The sequence below is a fragment of the Glycine soja genome, chromosome 11, assembly GCF_004193775.1.
Source record: "Glycine soja cultivar W05 chromosome 11, ASM419377v2, whole genome shotgun sequence".
Classification (NCBI taxonomy): Eukaryota; Viridiplantae; Streptophyta; class Magnoliopsida; order Fabales; family Fabaceae; genus Glycine; species Glycine soja.
The window spans coordinates 2260049-2278766 of NC_041012.1; the positions used below are offsets into that span (position 1 = coordinate 2260049).

General features: G+C 31.7%; 3 protein-coding genes across 4 annotated transcripts; 2 read left to right on the forward strand and 1 right to left on the reverse strand.

Annotated features, from left to right (window-relative positions):
* The first annotated feature begins 3653 nt into the window (after nucleotides 1-3653).
* LOC114375484 lies at nucleotides 3654-5219 on the forward strand. 2 transcript variants are annotated; one of them, XM_028333270.1, is made up of 5 exons: nucleotides 3654-3820; nucleotides 3936-4112; nucleotides 4196-4270; nucleotides 4366-4506; nucleotides 4624-5219. In XM_028333270.1, the coding sequence occupies exons 1-5, from the start codon at nucleotides 3818-3820 to the stop codon at nucleotides 4960-4962; spliced, it is 735 nt and encodes a 244-aa protein (XP_028189071.1). In that variant the 5' UTR covers nucleotides 3654-3817; the 3' UTR covers nucleotides 4963-5219. The 2 variants fall into 2 exon arrangements, with proteins under 2 accessions (XP_028189071.1, XP_028189072.1); XM_028333271.1 differs by having other exon boundaries at nucleotides 3659-3820; nucleotides 4627-5219.
* A 1602-nt stretch (nucleotides 5220-6821) lies between these two features.
* Nucleotides 6822-9462, forward strand: LOC114376094 (pentatricopeptide repeat-containing protein At4g18975, chloroplastic-like). Its single transcript, XM_028334012.1, has 6 exons — nucleotides 6822-6963; nucleotides 7042-7155; nucleotides 7224-7316; nucleotides 7414-7770; nucleotides 8521-8785; nucleotides 9054-9462. Exons 1-6 carry the CDS (start codon nucleotides 6928-6930, stop codon nucleotides 9089-9091), a joined length of 903 nt encoding a protein of 300 aa, XP_028189813.1. The 5' UTR covers nucleotides 6822-6927; the 3' UTR covers nucleotides 9092-9462.
* A 42-nt stretch (nucleotides 9463-9504) lies between these two features.
* LOC114376093 (flavin-containing monooxygenase FMO GS-OX-like 4) lies at nucleotides 9505-13750 on the reverse strand. The gene is made up of 7 exons (XM_028334011.1): nucleotides 13122-13750; nucleotides 11320-11390; nucleotides 10866-11018; nucleotides 10678-10760; nucleotides 10253-10388; nucleotides 9970-10143; nucleotides 9505-9887 (listed from the first exon to the last, which is right to left on the reverse strand). Exons 1-7 carry the CDS (start codon nucleotides 13693-13695, stop codon nucleotides 9705-9707), a joined length of 1374 nt encoding a protein of 457 aa, XP_028189812.1. The 5' UTR covers nucleotides 13696-13750; the 3' UTR covers nucleotides 9505-9704.
* Nucleotides 13751-18718: the final 4968 nt, after the last annotated feature.

Consider the following 18718-nt stretch of genomic DNA (forward strand, 5'->3'; position numbering starts at 1 on the left):
GCCCCGGAACCTCAAAAATAAAAGTTTTAACTAAAAAGAATATTAGCTATGTTAAAAATATATAAATTATCCTTGTTAAATTAATAAATAAATTTTGTTTATGTCACAAATGGATTGGATACTCATCCTTCTCCCTAAGAATCTTTTATTGTGTCGAAGGGTCTCTAAAGTCGAAGGGTTGTCTACTTGTTATTCCTTATTAAAGTTTTGAGTATTGAAGTATTTGATAGAACACAGGGAATGATACATGCAAAAAAACACTTCGACTCTCATATGAGAGTTTGGCTCAAAGTTATTAATGATATATAGTGAGTAGGTGAGAATGAATTAGTCCTCTTATTCATCATATTTTATTCTAACCTTGTTGGGTATGGGGTTTGTGGGCATGTCATATCATAATTATCAATTGAACAATACTCATTCTAATCATACTTAGGTATCTCTAATTGAATTATTATCATTAAGCAAATTTAGTGATAATAATCACGACCGAATGATACTTGTTGCTCGTGCATGCAGAAGGCTGAAACGTATTATTCGATATATATAAATATGTGATCAATGATGTGCTCGATTTGAGTATGTCATTTATTCTCTCGATCAGACCTATACTTTATCCGGTATAAACTTAATATTAATCTATTAAATATTTACCGCTATACTATGGAAACAAGTTAGAAATCAACCTTAATTATCCTTTATTTGATACTTTGAAGTTGGTCACATGCGAGATATTGTTGGAGTCATTGACGAAATTATTGTATCCAACTTACTCCAGATCGACTGGGTTGCTCAATCCACCCTGTGTTTCATCATAGTTCAATTCATAATTTGGCCAAAGGCCATCATTCACCACAGAGCTGGGTTCTTTTCAATACGAAATGTGGTGTCTCAAAACAGTAGCATTAACGTCAGAAGGGGTACCAAAAGCATAATAGAGTATATATGCGTGAATGCGTCCTTCTATCCATGCACCATTATCAAACCCATTGTTCGCATACGTGTAAGGTCAATGGCACATTCTAATTTTTATATTAAGCTGTTCACAACATATATAAGTAAATTAAATACTGCTAAAATATCCAAATGGTGTCTCGAAAGCAATTCTTTAGAAGTATGATCATCGAAGCAGCAGAGTACAAGACTTGTGCCCTGTTGTTGTGTCCCAGAGTGTAGGTGATGATGAGAGGTTAGTTTATAGTTTTTGGACAGAGAGGCAAGTAGAAGTTGGTCCTCTCTCTTACAGGAATATCTGACACCAATAGATTTGAATAATTCCTTTGCATGTGATCTAAACTCTAAAGTCATTTCCCTTTCCAAGGGCAAGGCCCACCCATTTTCTTCAACATATCCAGCAAGAACCCACCCCCTCACGTTCTGCTTCTACATCTACCTTCCTCCCTTTTTGTTCCTCTCCCAAATACAGAAACATACGAGAATGATTATGTTCGCCATGCTGCATGCATAAAGTAAATTTGTTTGAAATTAAATATGTTTTTCATGTTACTATTATTGAATTAATTTTTTTTAAAAATGGGCGGTACGATTAAAAATTGGAAAATAATTTATTATAAATTGAATTAATGTTAATTCCAAACTTTTGTGTTTCAATAATCATTTATTAAAAATGTGCACTTACAAGACTGCATGATAAAATATGAAAAAATATGATCTTTGAACACCCCCTTTATTTAAAACACCAGATCAATATTTCTTTTTTATTCTTTCTATTTCAAAACATCACCCATTATATTCATAGATGAATAATAATATATAAATCATCCTTTATTTTAAATATCTCATTTTTTTATATCTTTTTTTATCATATCATATTTATATTTTTCTCTCTCTTTTTTTACTCTTTGTAGATATTAAATAACATATTGAATGCTTATCAAACATTTTTCTTTATAATTTTTCTCTTTTTCTCTCTCTAACTATGTGTCTACTAGCATTTTGTTGTCCAAATATATTTTTTCAATATGAAATTCACATAATCTTGTAACGAAAAACCTTAATTGATAGAGTCTTGGAGTTTTTCTACACTTTTTATTTTAATATGGATAATTTTTTTTATCAAAAATAACGGACAACTCTTGTTTTTAAATTTCTTTATTGTTGTTTCTTACGTTGGAATTTATAGACTGTTTATGTTTTATTATTTTTAAACTGGGAAGCATGCAAAAGGGGGAAAAAACGTTGGGTACTATTCTTTGGGCTCATCAATTTAGTTTAACAGATTAGTGCAAATTTTGAAATTAGTCCAATAAACCCATCTACCTTTCGCCGGGCCACAGATCAGGCGATTGGCCCACATATACAAAATGTCCAAACTTGTGGTGGGTGATGGCCAAGAAAAATAAAAGTATATTAAGTCATAAGTGAACATGGTGGCTCATGTGTTAGCAAGGGCAGCCATTTCTCATGCTTCTTCCATTAGTTTTCTGATATTTCCAGTTGTATTGACTCTTTTATTGTTACCGAAATGGTAGAGGTATTTTCAGTTAAAAAAAAAAAGAAGTAAAACAATAGAAATACTAGGAAACACTCTTCTAAGAATATATCTATTATTTATTTAAACTAAATCAAATTTGTAAAATGTTTTATCTTAAAATAACAATAAATAAATATATAAACTTAAATATATTTTTCATATCTCTAAAATAATTTCAACATTTTTTATATTTGATTTTATACCCCGTTAGTCAAGATCAATTAAATTAAGTGATAATAGAATAGATGGAGTACATAATTAGACAATGACATGACATACTTTGAGACCATTACATGATATCCTCTCTGTCATATTATCGCAAATAATAACCTCACAAAAAAAACATAACAAAAATATAGGAAGAAATAGTTAACGAAGGAAAAAGAAAAAGTTTATCTCTTGCTCCCAATGATTAAAGTTTGAACAATAAGACTTTTAGTAACTGTAATGCACTAAAGTAAGAAGATTGGCAAGTGAATTTATTATTAACCGAATAACTTATCATGAAAAGACAATTAACATTTTTTTTAAAATACTTGTTTTTTTGGTGATATATATATATATATATAAAGGGGAGTATTAAGTGTTCAAAACTGAAAACTGGTTTGGTCTTTAAAACAGTTTGAAAACTGATTTAATTCTAAACTTGCTTATTCGAGTGGTTCGGTTCAGAACAGGTTCTTTAAATGGTTCAAAGGGTTCATTAGAATGGTTTGGAACATTTAAGTGGTTCGTTAGAAACCGGTTCATTAAAATGGTACATTAAAAGTTTAAAACAGTTTGAAAAAACCGACCCCTGTGCACATTCTTAGTCGACCCTTTTTCTGTTGTAACAACAACTTGTAAAGAAGACAAAGGAAGCGTAATTTTTGGCCTTATGTCTGTTTGTCACACTCACACACCGAAAGAAAGAAGGGCATAAGCTATCCTAATTCCTAACTGGCTTAATCAAGGAGCACTGTGTGTCCATAATATATATAACGTTAACGCGTTGGCTCTGCCATTGTGCATGCAACGTTCAACACGGAACTGCACTATGGTCTAAAATTGCGGAAAGTTCCTCGTGTTATTTCATTATCCCGATGTTCAAAAGAATAACTACCAACCTAGCTTCACGCTAAACATCTTTCTATCAGTGTCACTCCTTATATATATATATATACACTCAATTCTGAAAGCTCTACCCCTCTCCTTTTGTCACTCGTTTTTTTATAAATAGAAAATAAAAATCACTTTACAGATTACAGTTATCCTTTATTTTTCTCTGCTTCCTAAGATTCGTCATGTGTGACTTTCATTCCATTACCTTCTCAGCAACTTAACATGGTAAAACTTCTTTTCATTTCTTTTTTCCTGTATATTTTCTAGTCATTATTACTATATTGCCAGTAGTATTTTTTTTCAGTTGTTTAAAAGGTTATAGTGTTTGTTTGATGCTCAGGTTGGGTTCAACTCAGTTCCTAATTGGCTTCTCATTCTTAAGGAAGAGAAGTTTTTTACTCGCTGTTTGATTCATCACTCTGTAAAGAAGAACGAGAAGAACATTTTCTGCTTAGATTGCTGCACAAGCATTTGCCTCCACTGCTTGCCCTTTCACCGCTCTCACGTCCTTTTGCAGGTGAAGAACAATTTTGATGGAAAAAAAAAATGCAATGATTTTTTTTAAAGCCAATATTTACACAATTTTGTTTCCTGTGTTAGATAAGAAGATACATGTACAATGACGTATTACGCCTTGGTGATGCTCAGACATTGTTGAATTGTTCCCTTGTTCAAGTAAGCAAAAGAATCAATCTTAAAAAATATAAACAAAAGTCTATATCCTCTAGTTGATCTAATCTAACTCTTTCTGAATTATGATGAATGAACAGCCGTACACAACAAATAAAACTAAGGTTGTATTTTTGAAACAAAGGCCTCCCACCGGCTCTCACAGAGGCTCGAGCAACATTTGCATCACATGTGACCGTAACCTCCAAGACCCATACATCTTCTGCTCTGTCTCATGCAAGGTTCAATTTTCGTGTTATTCAAATCATGAATTCCAAGCAACTTAAGTTCTTTTATTTTTCATATTTTGATGATAATTATGTCCTCTTGGATTGGACACATGATCATTGACATTGTAGCAGGTGCATCAACATGTTCTACTAATTACCAAAAGCACAAGCATAAAGGACACTTGGAACAAGCATGAATTCTCTGTGCTACTAGACAAAGAAAGAAGCAGCGAGAACCACCAAGAAATAGAAGATAGCCAAATCACAACAGATTCAGTCCTAGACTCACACTCACCCACGTCGACATCGTTATGCACCGTGTCTGGATCAACAAGTACTAATAGTGGGAGTGTGACAGAGAATGAGTCACTAAAAAAGAAACGTGGTAGTGTTGACATGGTGCCAGAGATTTGGTACACAATGGTGAACCGCCGAAAAGGAGTCCCTCATCGATCTCCATTCTACTGATAACATATCCTCCAACCAATTGTTTTTTCAATCGAATAAACCAATTTTGTAGGTTCAGAGTTCTTACGTTTTCACATATACTTCCACTTCTGGTGTTATAACCAGTGAGTCATTTTTTTATTACTTGACTTTCTTTTAAGTTAATGCAATTGATATGTAGTCCCCTTTATTAACAAGGGAATGCATTGAACAAAACTAGAGGATGTTAAAATGCTTTTCAATTACAGAGGCACAAGCGCCATTACGTGTCTTCTTGATTTTTGTTTTATTCATTATTCATTTTGAAGATTTTTTAGAATCTTTTAATCATGCTTTCTCTAAAGTTAAACCTTGTTGAGCGCACACACAAACAAAATATAAATTGCTGGACAGCTTCTTATCAAAATAGATCACGGGAGTTTATTTTATTTATTTGTGTCTTTTACGCATTACCTTTATTAGTCTAGCTAGACCTGCGGCGTTGATAGTTGATACATTTCAGTATAAATATTTTGCATTCATGTTAAAAAGTCCACATGATTGTATTTTATACAAAATTGTGATTTGACTTTTTTTTTTCAAGGTTAGTGTTTTGACTGTATTAAAAGAGAAAAAAATGTATAAGAAATACACCTACTTATTTTTTGAAATAAGCTATCTCATAAACTGGACATATTTTAGATTAACGACAAATTTATTTTAACCTTCTCATTTTACACTTCTCAGTTCTCATTTTAAATGATCCAGATTCATAAAACAATTCTTTGTAAGGGAAAATTACACAAACCTATTATATATCGTACTGTCTTTAAAAGACTGTCAATACAAATTAACAGATTTGATTAAAATGGTTTTCAATTTAAAAATGCAGAAGCTTATGTCTTTTTATTTTAATTTATTATCTTAAAGATGTGAGCAGTTAGATAGAAAAGGAATAACTGATTATTATGTATGATCTAAACATCTAGCATTAAATTCACACTAATGTAAGTTTAGATAGGAGAAAAAACATGAATAACGTTTGAAGAAAAAGTGAAAAGAATGGGAGAAAAGGTCGATTTTGGGAAATACAAATTTAAATTTTCTTTCTTTTCACTTTTTTCTTTTAAGAGAAGTGCAACATATCTTTTAATCCACTTTTATTATTTGTTATTTTTTAAAAAATTACAAAATTATGAGCGATGTTAAATAAATTGTGAGTCGCATTTTTTTAATTTCTAATAAAGTTTAAGTGATAACAAAAGAATGTTACAAATTATATTCTCTTACTCTTATGTGATAGGAATTGAAAAGAAAAAGTATATACAGCAATCGATTATAGATATTGTAAAAAATTATATTCAAATAAAAATGCCAGATATTGCATGTATTATTGTGTAAAAAGAAAATACTGTTATCTAATTATTGTCTTCAATATAATATAGTAAGTTTAATTGCAGTAGAAAAATATATATTCCCTCCATTCCTATTTATAAGGTTCAAATTTAAAATAGTATTTTTTTTTTCATAAAACTCAATCTATATTGTTCCTTATATTAATTATTTTTAGACTAAAAATATCTTTCATAAAAAAAGAAAAATATATTAACAAATCATTAAAAGAGATAGAAGTATTAATGATAAAAATAATTTTTAAAAAATATAAATTTAAGATAAATTTATTATTATCAAATAAATTAATCACTTTAATTAATTGTAGTGAGTTATGTAATTAAGTCTTATATATAACAAAAAGGGGAACAATAGGTTTAATGACATTGGCTGGTCAGACTCTTCAAAATTCTAAAATACTTGTAAAATCAATAGTCCTAAATATGATTGCCTTTTTTTTAATTTATTCAATATATTATATGAGACCCAAAAAAGAGGCCAAGAAAAACCGGGAATTGTAATGGGCCTAATTAACCGGGCCCAGTCAGAGCAGAGGAAGAAACGAGAGAGAGGCGGCTTGAGTTGGTTTCGTCCGTGAGCGTGAAGCACAGCAGCATGTGGAAGTTGAGGTCAGCTCGAATCTCTTATCTGGTGAGTGTCTCAGTCTCTGCCTATTTCATCGCTTTTGCTTTTGCAAATCACCTCCAATAATGTATCTTGCCTCGTCAGCTTTGTAGATTGAGTCAAATCAAAGTAAGCGAAGCCCAGATTAAGCACCACCGTTTCTGTCACAGTCAAGTGTCGTCGGTATTGCCTCCTCCATCTAATTTGCAACACCAACAGGTATGTGTATGTGTATGTGTATGTTTCTATCTAGTTTCTTTCATCGACTTAATTTCCCTCCCTCGCAGACACAGTGTGATCCTCCTCACACCGCAGTTCCCAGGAATTATATTGGGGAAAATGTATCTAGAAAAGATAAGAACAAATATCTTTACACTACGGTAAGTATAATAATACTACTATTGCTGCTTTATGGTTTAAACCTGGTGAGTGGTGACTTAGAATTGAGAATGAATTTGTTTTTTTGAATTAATGCAGCTTCTTGAACTCAACGACAGTAAGGAGGCTGTTTATGGTGCTCTTGATGCCTGGGTTGCATGGGAGCAAAACTTCCCCATCGCCTCATTGAAAACAATATTGATTTCTCTTGAGAAGGACCAGCAGTGGCATAGGGTTGTGCAGGTAATTAAATGGATGCTGAGCAAAGGACAGGGGATGACAATGGGCACATATGGTCAACTGATACGAGCTTTAGATATGGACCATAGAGTCGAAGAAGCTCAGAAATTCTGGGAAATCAAAATTGGTTCTGATTTGCATTCAGTTCCTTGGCAATTGTGTCATCTCATGATATCTGTTTATTATCGAAACAACATGCTCCAAGATCTTGTTAAGGTATGCTTTCCATTATTTGTGACTGCAGAACCACTCAGTAGAATAAAGCTTGTTATTTTTGCTGTTGTTGCATGCTAATATTAATCTGCAAACTGCAATATGTATTATCTTCTAAAATGTCCCTGATTTTGTTTCTTTCTTTTATGCTCTACTTCTACTTGATTGTTTGTTTGGTGGGATAAATCTCTCAATAGCAAGAGTCATAAGCATAAATGTTCTGAATTCATTGAAAATGTTGATATTAAAAACAAAATCTAGAAATGTAGTTGAAGGGAGCTTATTTAACACAATTATTATTTGCAACTTGCGAGTTTCCCTACAAATTTAGTTACTATTTACAGTAATTAGCAAAATCTGGAGTGAAATGAAATAGTAACAGCTAAAAAGAAGAGTAGCTATCGCAAAAGCAATAGATTCTGGTTATAACTGTTGAATTTGATCAATGTCATAGGATAATAAATAAATTGTTTATCATTACTAATAAATAATTATTATTTGATTATAGAGGAACAGCAATAATTGCTTTACCCAATCATTTCTGTTGAGTGAAAAAATCAAGTAATTTTCTTATCTCAGTTGTTGTGGACTGAGGAAAGTTGTAAGCTTTCCTATTGTCGAAATTCTTTAGGTACTATTGGGCTTGCATCCAGCATCCTTACTTTTTGTTCGACAGTTACATAACATACACTTATAGTTAAATTTACACACTGTTAACCTTCTCTTCATGTTGCTTTGCTTTTGATTTAAAAGCTTTTCAAGGGACTGGAAGCTTTTGATCGAAAACCTCGGGATAAATCTATCATTCAGAAAGTGGCAAATGCATATGAGGTGTTAGGCTTAGTTAAAGAGAAAGAGAGGGTACTGGAAAAATATAACCATCTCTTCACAGAGACAGGACCAACCAAGAGACATAAAAGGAACTCATTTGAGGCAAAGAAACATGTGCATCCTACAAAAGAGAAAAGGCATCAGAAGCAATCTAGAAAGGCCTCATCTGAGGAAAAGTACAAGTCAGGTAGTCCCTTGTTATTCTTTCACGTTGATCAAATTGTTTTCTTAATTGGTTTTGATCTTGAACTGCTAAGGTTACAAAATATTGCTAGACCAAAATTTTCAGCGCTGACCTGCACTCCTACTTAAAAACACGTTTCAGAATAAATGAATTAATCTTTCTGAACACTGAACTGATTCCAGTCATTCCTACTCACCTGTTGAATTTTCTTATGAAAGAAGCTGAAGTTTTTTTTTTATTAATGATAATCTGCTACTTCTATCTTGTGCAGAGCAAAAAGATCCAAAATTGGATATTGGACATATCTAGTGCACTCTTTTCTGATGCCATGATGGTATTATGATATGATAGTAGACCAAAGTGCCTCCATGTTCAAGTATTCTGCTAACCTATGTGGGAAGCCCATCAAGGCTAGAAGTGCAGCTTGATGAAACGGAACCAAATGTATGTCACCTATGGACGTCAAAAGCTGTTTCAAATTTATATACCAAAAGAAAAATGCTTTTCCAAGTTTGCTGCACGGTTTATAGATTTAGTTATTGGACTACGGAAGTCCAGAGGCCATCATGTGTGAAGTGTGAACATTTTTATTCAGTGAACATTTGTCCTAAATTAACTCAAATCCTTGTTATGTAATTATTTATTTTCCAATCTTTTAGACAAGCTACCAATCCATGCTATGTAACTATTATTTAAAGGGAAACATTGAAAAACAAAATAACTAGTCATCACATTGCCATCACATGTTTATTAAAAGAATCGGTAAAAGCGTAATGAACATATGATAATATTTACTTTTTTAAAAATATCAAATTTTCTATTCTTCAATAGTGCGAAGTTGATTTATAATCATTATTCTTAACAAAGAATCCGGGAGCAGAGCGCATGATTTACATGGCTTAAGACAGACCTGTCACAAACATCAAGTGAGATAATTGGCAAAATCCTGTTGAGCTTGCAGAACCAAGTCATCATCGTCCCACTCGTCACGGTAAGACTCGGGTCGCAGCACCCTGTTCTTAGATGTGGCTATATACATTTGCCTTCTCCATTCTTCAATAGAAGGAACCCCACACTGATCCGCAATCCAGTTATTGTAGTCCCACTGTAATACATACACATGTCAAGTGTCTGTCTGAGGAGGACAACAAAAGCACAAGCTAACAAAAACTTCAAAAAAGGAACACCTGAAGAATGCCCATATTATGAGTGTAACGCTTAGGAGTGCCAGAGGCTTCAAGTGATGAGTAAAAAGCATCAACGTCTTTAGCCATCTCCTCTTTCGAAGGAAGTGCAATGCGATTAGACAAGATTCCAGCTATCCACTTGCTCTGCAGTTCGAACAAGGAGAAGGGAGCAACCTGCCATCATACATGCATTAGCATTAAAGCAATTTATGCAAATAAACAGGTTTGCGATTTTTCTTTTTCAATGCAAGGGCGATGAAGAACTATTGACATGGGGAACAACCTTCCAAGGCAACCCAACAAAAGAAAGCCATGGAGCCAAGGCTGGTGGGAAAACATGTTTGTAGAGTGGTCCTACACGGTTGTCATCTACAGTCACCTCCCCATTGGTTTCAAGGAAGGGAAAATCATACTTGTACCTGGAAAAGGAATAAATGGGCGTCCATTATTAGTGTTGTGTCCCAATTGCGATAAATTATTACAAGATCCCTAACCACCACATGTTTTTTTGTTTCAAATAATCTTCACGTGACATAACTGAGATTTTCATTTTACAAAACGTAATTAATAATACTCAATTACGTGTAACATGAAAATTCCTTGGAACCATGACAGTTGTAGACTATGTACGAAGATTATTTAACTTTAAACAAAATAAATTGGAGATTTCAATAGAAAGTGATACAATATGGAGAATGCTCAGAATACCCTGTGCAATGTATGATGAAGTCAGCACCAACTGCATTTCCATCTTGAAAAACCACTGTACCATCTTCATGAACGCTGTCAATCTGCATTGATTGATAAAAACTAGCTTCAGATAAACCACTCTAGGCAAAAATTTTATGGATTCTCATGAAAGCCATCCAATTCTCACTATGGATGATAAATTTTACCATAGAATGAAGCCACATATTCTCATGGCCAGGCACCTTTCCTAGCTTATCTTCTTCAACTGACCTAGCTGCAATGTGGACTTCTTTAGCAACTGTTGCGATATCTCGAGAGATATCAACCGCACTAGCAGAACTACCAATTAGAACTACAACCTGCCCAAAGAAGAAACAGAAAAACTTATCAAAATAAAGGTGGAATCGTGATCCTCAATTGTCTAGTTTTTTATTTAAAATATTTTCGATTGTCTAGACTTACCAAAACTATCTAGTATTAGATATGACATTTTAATGGAACTATATAGTATTAACAGGACATTAAAGACAAAACTAACATTCTACTCACAACTAAGATTTGCCGCAAAAAAAAGACATTAAAGACAAAAACTGCTTTCAGCAATACTTAATACAAGTAGCAGACATGTAGAATTGAAGAAGGAATGAATATAGCACATACTTGATCTTGAAAGGGCTCAGGTGTTCTATAATTATGGCTATGCATCTGCTTCCCTGGCCATGCATTAATCCCTGAAAAGACTCTAAATTGTAAAATGAAACTAAAAAAGAACTCTGCAAGTATAAATTGCTGCTTACTTGCATTAACAGAAATTTACGTGAATGGATTAATTAAAAAAAAATTAGTGGAATGAGTAGATTTTGAAAATATTATAACCCGTGGCTAAGTCGTATTTTAACACATGACTTTGTCTTTCTTTCTTTTTTTTTTAAACATCGAAATTATATTCTCATTCACGACTTTTAATTTTTTTATTTTTATTTTTTTAAAAATAAGTATGTTAAATTTGTTTTTTAAATCACGACGTATTTGAAAGTGAAGAACTTCGTTTTAAAGTTAATTTGTTTACAAGTTTTTATAGTAAATAATATTTATTGATAAAATATAAAAAAATATTTTAATAATAAAGTAATAAAAGAGTGGAATTTTATACAACTTCAACAATAAAAATTAATTAATTAAGTATGGAAAAAATAAAATATTACACATTATTTTACATATTTAATTGTTTATATGAATAATTATCATAATTTTATCTTTGAGTTTGACCCAACCAATATTTCTTAGGATTATTTGGAGGCAGTTCATCCATATTCGTTATGTATGCAATTAGTACTTAATCTCTCTAAATTATTTTTTTTAAAAAAAGAAACAAAAATACTAAATTCATTTCTACTAACTCAACTTCTATAATCTTATTAAAAAAATATAAAATAATTGAAGTCGTGATCCAAAATATGACTTTATTTTTTTTTAAATCAAAATTATAAAATTATGTTCTAAAACATGACTTATCCATAGGCTATAATATTTTCAACATCTGCTCATGTAATTTAAAAAAAAAAATCCATTCATATAAATTTTCCTGCATTAACATTTCATGAAGCTCTTACAGAAAAAGGTCGAATAATTAATGGTAATTTCTTCTGAATGTATAAAAAACACAATTGGACCCAGCCAGCTTTGGGGTGACATTAATCTAAAATTGTTATAACCTGAACGCGCCAGTCCAATACGGGCAGAGATTAACGGTAATTTCTTATGAATCTATACACAGCACATTTTTTTATTTTAGGTGTTGAATTTAATTAGACCAAAAAAAGTGTTGAAATTTAATTCATCGTTGGATCAATATTAATATTTAATCATGTAAATTTTATTTTTTAAAAAAACTATCCTTGTTTCATTTTATTACACAAAATTTTATTTTTTAAAAAAATAGTCGTGAAATAACTGTTTTAAATATTACACACATGAATAATTATTTTAAGGAATAAACGACCACTTGACTCCCTGAAATTAAAAAGAAAAAAAATTCTGAAAATATAAATCAACGATTACATTAGTCTAACTTTTTTCTTAAAAAAAAATATGTTTTTAGTGATAATAGTAATATATGTTTAGGATTAAAATGACAGTTAAATTTAAAGACCTATTTAACATTTCAAAAACTTATTTAATATTTATTTTTATTTCAGGGTTAAAGGAAGTAATGCGGCAGTATAGTTCATTTTTTTTGTGCAATACTCTTATTTTAATTTAAATCTAAAACAAATATATATATATATATATATATATATATATATATATATATATATATATATATATATATATATATATATATATAAGTGAAATGTCTTTTATAGTGCAGGAAGAAAGTTTTATTAAAAATAAAAAGACGTGGGTGCGTATATAGTGTAGAAATAGAAATAATAAATAAAAGGGAAGAGAAAGAAAAAAACCGGGGATATGAGGAAGACGAGGCTGAACGTAATGGCCGTTGCAAATGATAAGGGCGTCGTAAATCTCATCCACAGGATGAGTATGGGGTGATGTTGAAGTCAGCCTCCACTTTCCACACTGATCCAATCCAGCAAACAAAACCTCCGTTCCAAACCTCACCAATTCTCCGATTTCAAATTCAGCAGCGAAATCCTGCAAGTACAGTAACACCTCTCTGTGACCCGGGAACCTTCGAGAATCCCTCCCTTTCCCCTCCCTCCTCCTGAAAGGGTAATCTCGGAAACTCATGCTCTCCCGAGACAGATTCGTTCGGAGCGAATCGTAGAGGCTCGAGTGGACTAATCTCCGCTTCGCCTCCAAACCCAGCGGATCCGAATCCACCTCCGGACTGTACACCCACATGCCACCCACTTCCTCCCCTTTCTCGAAAACCACCACGCGATGCCCTTCTCGCCGGAGCTCCCGAGCCGCCACTAGGCCGGCGGCGCCCGCGCCGATCACTGCCACGTGGCGCGGCGTCAGGAGTGTGACTGCGCTGGACATCATGGATTTTATTGGCACTTCGCAAGCCATCTAATTTTGTTCTTACAAATTAATCAGACCACCACGTTCGCACACCAACCAAATGCATTATTATAATTGTATTCATATGAAAAGACAATAATGTAAATGATGCTGACGTTAATCAATTTTGTTTGTAATTATTTGGGATTACCGTTGGTTCCTTTCTACCCCATTTGTAATCTATCAAACTAAACCAAATTTCTTTATTCCGTTTTTTTTTTTCATGTTTGGATCTAATTCAAATTGAATCCTGCATCAATCTAAATGACCTGAATTAGACCAACTATTTATAACTGGGCTGGTTTCACTCACTTTTGGACAGAAAAATAAAACACCTTAACCAAACTGAGTTACTGTTTGGATTTTATTTTACAAACAATTAAGGAGCTAGTGTAATGAATTGATTATATCCATATAATATTTTGCAAATAATTAAAATGGGTTAATGTAGAGATTAAAAAAAATGTGCAATATCACGCAACTTCAAAAGTGCCAATATAATTTATTTTATGGACAACTTAATATTATTCCTTTGATCCTATAATTCAACTTACTTGCGAATTGGATTAATTAATTTGATGAAGAAAAAATTTAACATATGAATGCAGGCACCTCACACTCAGCTACGCAAGGGCATTGCTTTGTGCATGGAGCATAATTGCTGGTACACCAAGAGAACAGCACAATTCTAATTTTATTTTTTCATAATAAAGTTATACATAAATAAATTAATTATTAGATCAAAATTAATTATCATAAAATTTATTATTTAAATTTATATGTGTATTAAATATATATTACGAATTTTAATATTATATATAAAAACATGAATTATTTTATAATATAATTGACCTATTAACTCAGTTGATTATGGTGCACAGATTTATCCATCTTTAAAGAAGAGTAAAATTGGAATTATGATATTCTGCTGGTGCTGGTGTACAAAGCAATTGTGCTGGATGCACAAAGCAATACCAGCTACGCAACCACTTCCCGATTTGTTTTTTGTGAATCTCATGTGTTTGGTTTTTGTTTGTGTAGTTTAAGAATTTGGGCTATGCAACTTCTTCACCATGGAGACTTGGGCCATTGGCCCCTGACTATTTTCTGCTCGATAATGTCTTTCATTGGACTCAAATCTTGAAGTGATCCAAATTCAAATTTGATCTGTGAGCAACATCTTTTGCTGGTCTGCACTTCTACCCATTCAGTAAATTTCAGATTTCTTCAATCTTCTCGCCCTACAATGTTTCTCAACAAGTTGAGCATGTAAATTGGAAAAGATGTTAGTCCCCCGCCCCACTCTAGCAGTGGACAAATTATTTTATGATTTTACGTTATAAATAATCAAGTTTTATTAATTCTTTTTTATAAACTAAAAATTCTAGTTACATGTTATTGTTATATAGAGATTAATCACCAATATATCCTTGATCCAAGGGCAATCAAATTTAATTTTCTTAAATAAGGTTTTTATTCGAACTTTATAGATTAAAAAAAGTTAAAAGAAGAAATCTTGTCAGAATTTTTAATAAAATTTAATTATTAACAAAGTCAATAAATATTTTAAATTAATAATATGGTGACAAAAAAATAAATTAATTAATTAAGACTATAACACATGGTGGTCTTAGACTATAAAATAATTTCCATTAAGGTTGCTTTCTTTCAGTAGCCTAGTCATATAATTTTTAGGTAACATTTTATTCAGGTTTATTTTAACTTTTTTTTTACAAATAAAAATTTATTTACTTAACTTCTTTAGAAGCTTTTCTTTTTTAATTATTTCTTTTTAATAACATTTCTAAAATTATATTTCATTTGACTTTCTTTTAAGAAAAATAAATTTAATGGTGATACCTACTCCTTTGTTTAAATAGTAGTAGTGAATAGCGACTGACTCAAAAAATTTAAGTTATTGAAGTAATAACAATGTGATAAACACACACTCTTGTATACGCATAATATTTATATAATACTTTTTAGAAAAGAAAAAGTAAAATTCTTACATGTGGGGCTTGCATCTTTTTTCTTCTCTATTTTACAAATAGTGGGGAGGAAAAGGGATAATTGATCATGTAATGACAAAATATATGGTCTTCTTTAATTTTATATTATTATATTATAACAATTAAAATGTTACTTAATGCAATTATATTATTTATTCTTTGTTTTTTTCTCAATTTAAATAAGTAAAGAAGTTAACTTTTTTATTATTATTTTGTTTTTCTTAATACTTAACAATATAGTGAGATATATAGTTATTTTCTTTTCAATCCACTAAAGTTAGTCTCATGATGACGACAGTTTAGATAATAATTTACACAAAATCTTAAATTTAAATCTTATTGTGATTACTGTATACCCAAAAAAATATTTATTTTCTCTCCTTTTTTCCCCTACTTTTTGCTACTATATTTTCTTTCGTTTTTATTCCTCTTTACCTTCGAGCAAAGTGTAAATGTAATGCTAGCCTATTGTAGTAGGTGAACAACAAAGCCTTTCACATACTGAATTTGAACATAGGGAGGAATTAATGTGGGATAATATATAGAAAACTGTCTTTTCCATACCTATTGCCTAATGATCCGTCTAAATGCTAGTAAAATTTCTTCAAGAATAATTTAGCAAATGTTTGAATTAATTTGTTTTTTAAGAGAATAATAACTTTTTAGAGATTTTTTTAAATGATTATGTCCCAAAAATAATACTAGTATGTAGTCAAAGATGCACATAATTTTAAAACTTAAGTTAACAATAAGTTGAAATGTATCTATATGGTAAGACCTTTAACGTGACACTCTGGTCTTCAGTTTCATCCATGCACTAACTTTTTCGAAGGCTTGAAGCATTCCCAAGCATTTTTCTTATTTACTAACATCTTCTACTCCCTTTCTTAAAGGCTCCTGCGTGCTGCATATACCAATAAAATTGGATGACAAATGAAATACTACATATTACATAATATCCACGGAATACGGGAACGACCTTTTTCTCATCAAAAGATGAAGGACAAGTTGGGCTCATACCTTGTTTGAGATATCCAGGACTCTTAAATTAAGAGGAAATATCACTAACATGGCCGACCGTAATCAACTATTGAAGGGGACAAAATGGAAGAATACTCCCCAGTGCAAATTGCAAGATCTTCTAGTTGCATAAATTAAATCCATTTGCGTTATTTTATATTGTATGCCAATTTCTCCTGTCTGATCATAATAATAACAATAAATTTAAGCTTTCACACATCTTGTACTATTCTGGAAAGTTATAAGATCAGTAGTTAGAAGAATTTTTAGCCTTATTTCTTTTGCTTTTTTCTTACAAACAATTATCATTCTAGAACATTACTTTTATATATTATTAGTTTTTTAGCGAGTTATATTTTTGACTTTGAATTGAACCTATTGTTCAAGTGATCTTCCAGTCTTCCACTATCTGTCGGTGTGAATTTTATTAATTAAACTAGTGTTCTTTTGATCACCATTTCAACCCCATAATTGATAAAAAAAAATGTTAATCATTATTAATTATTGTTTAAATGTGCTTAGTAATTTTTATTATAATTCGGACAGAAAATATTTTTTGATGATAAATCTAACATGTCTGTTCAGAAGGAAAAGTCTGAATATCTCAAATGTCTATTTGTAACAATAAAACAAAGATACAATTTGTCTTTTTATATAAACAGAACGAAATAAATTTTGCCGCTACTATATATGCACATGCACACGCACACGCGACCAGAAGTAGTAGCTGCAACTCTAGCCATTAGCTAAGCTAACCTTTTTGGGAAAAGAAAATGGGCACTATCCAAACCGTGGGGTTTCTCTTTCTCACAAGCAAACTTTCCATCATATTCATATATACATTGGATGCTCCTTTAAATTGTTCAGGAATCTAGAACTCAAATCTTGCATTGAATTTTTTTGAAGATATTCTTATCATTATATTCAGCGTCGCATCATTAGCGTCCTTTGAAAATATGATATTCTTTTTTAGTGTGGTTCGACTCTTACGGAATGATGGGCATGACGATGAATATTGCATAGTTAGCCACGAGTGGGAGACGAGAAGTAGAAGATCACATAGATATAAAGTAAAGTTGTGCTTGTGCATCATCATCATTCACTATGTTAATATTTTCTCAACCACCAGAAATGCTTTGCTTTCGTGGTGGGCCCATATCCTCTCACAATCTTTCTATATTTATGTATGTTCGTGGAAATTTATGCAGGCAAACAGGGAATTACAGTTGGGGCCACGTTAACATTGAAATCAATTAATTATGGTAGATGAAGAAAAAACTTCCGTCAAGGCAGATAAAGTTCCGCAAAATTTCACTCATCATTGTTCTTTGAAACCTTGTTTTTCGCTCACGGCCTTCTTAAATTTATTTTTCCTTCACAATGCATGTGAACAACATCGACCTCATTGTATTTCATTTTCACCTCCAACTTAGATCTGGATAATTGATTAAAGTGAAGACATAAATAGCAACTATCCTTCGAGCTTAACTTATTCTTACCACCCTCTCAGTACTCTAGTACTCCTTTGCATCCATTGAATATTGTCAAACAACACATTAATTAAAGCTCTTAAAACACTGTTGTTGGAATCAGCAATGTTAATGTATGGCAGCATGGTGGTTTAGGGACTGCATGAATAGAATTGAAGATCTTATTATGCCATTTTGTGGGAGAAAAAGGGACAACAACATTCATGCAGATTATAGACTTGGAGAAGACGTGCGTTAAGTCCAAGGCCTAATGTCGAACTTGAGCTGCTCTTGTACATTAATTGCCATTATTTTGATTCCTTTGACCAAACATTTAGATGTGAAGGTGAATGGGATAATATTGTTCATTGTGCTAATAGGATGACTACATTTTATTCAAATAAATTTAAAATTTGGAAATCCTATAGCGGATCCTACACTTGCATGGTGCGCATGTAATATTCTACCACTCAAAAATTTGCATGGTATGTATTTGATTATATAACAGTGAAATTAATTTATATATGAATGATT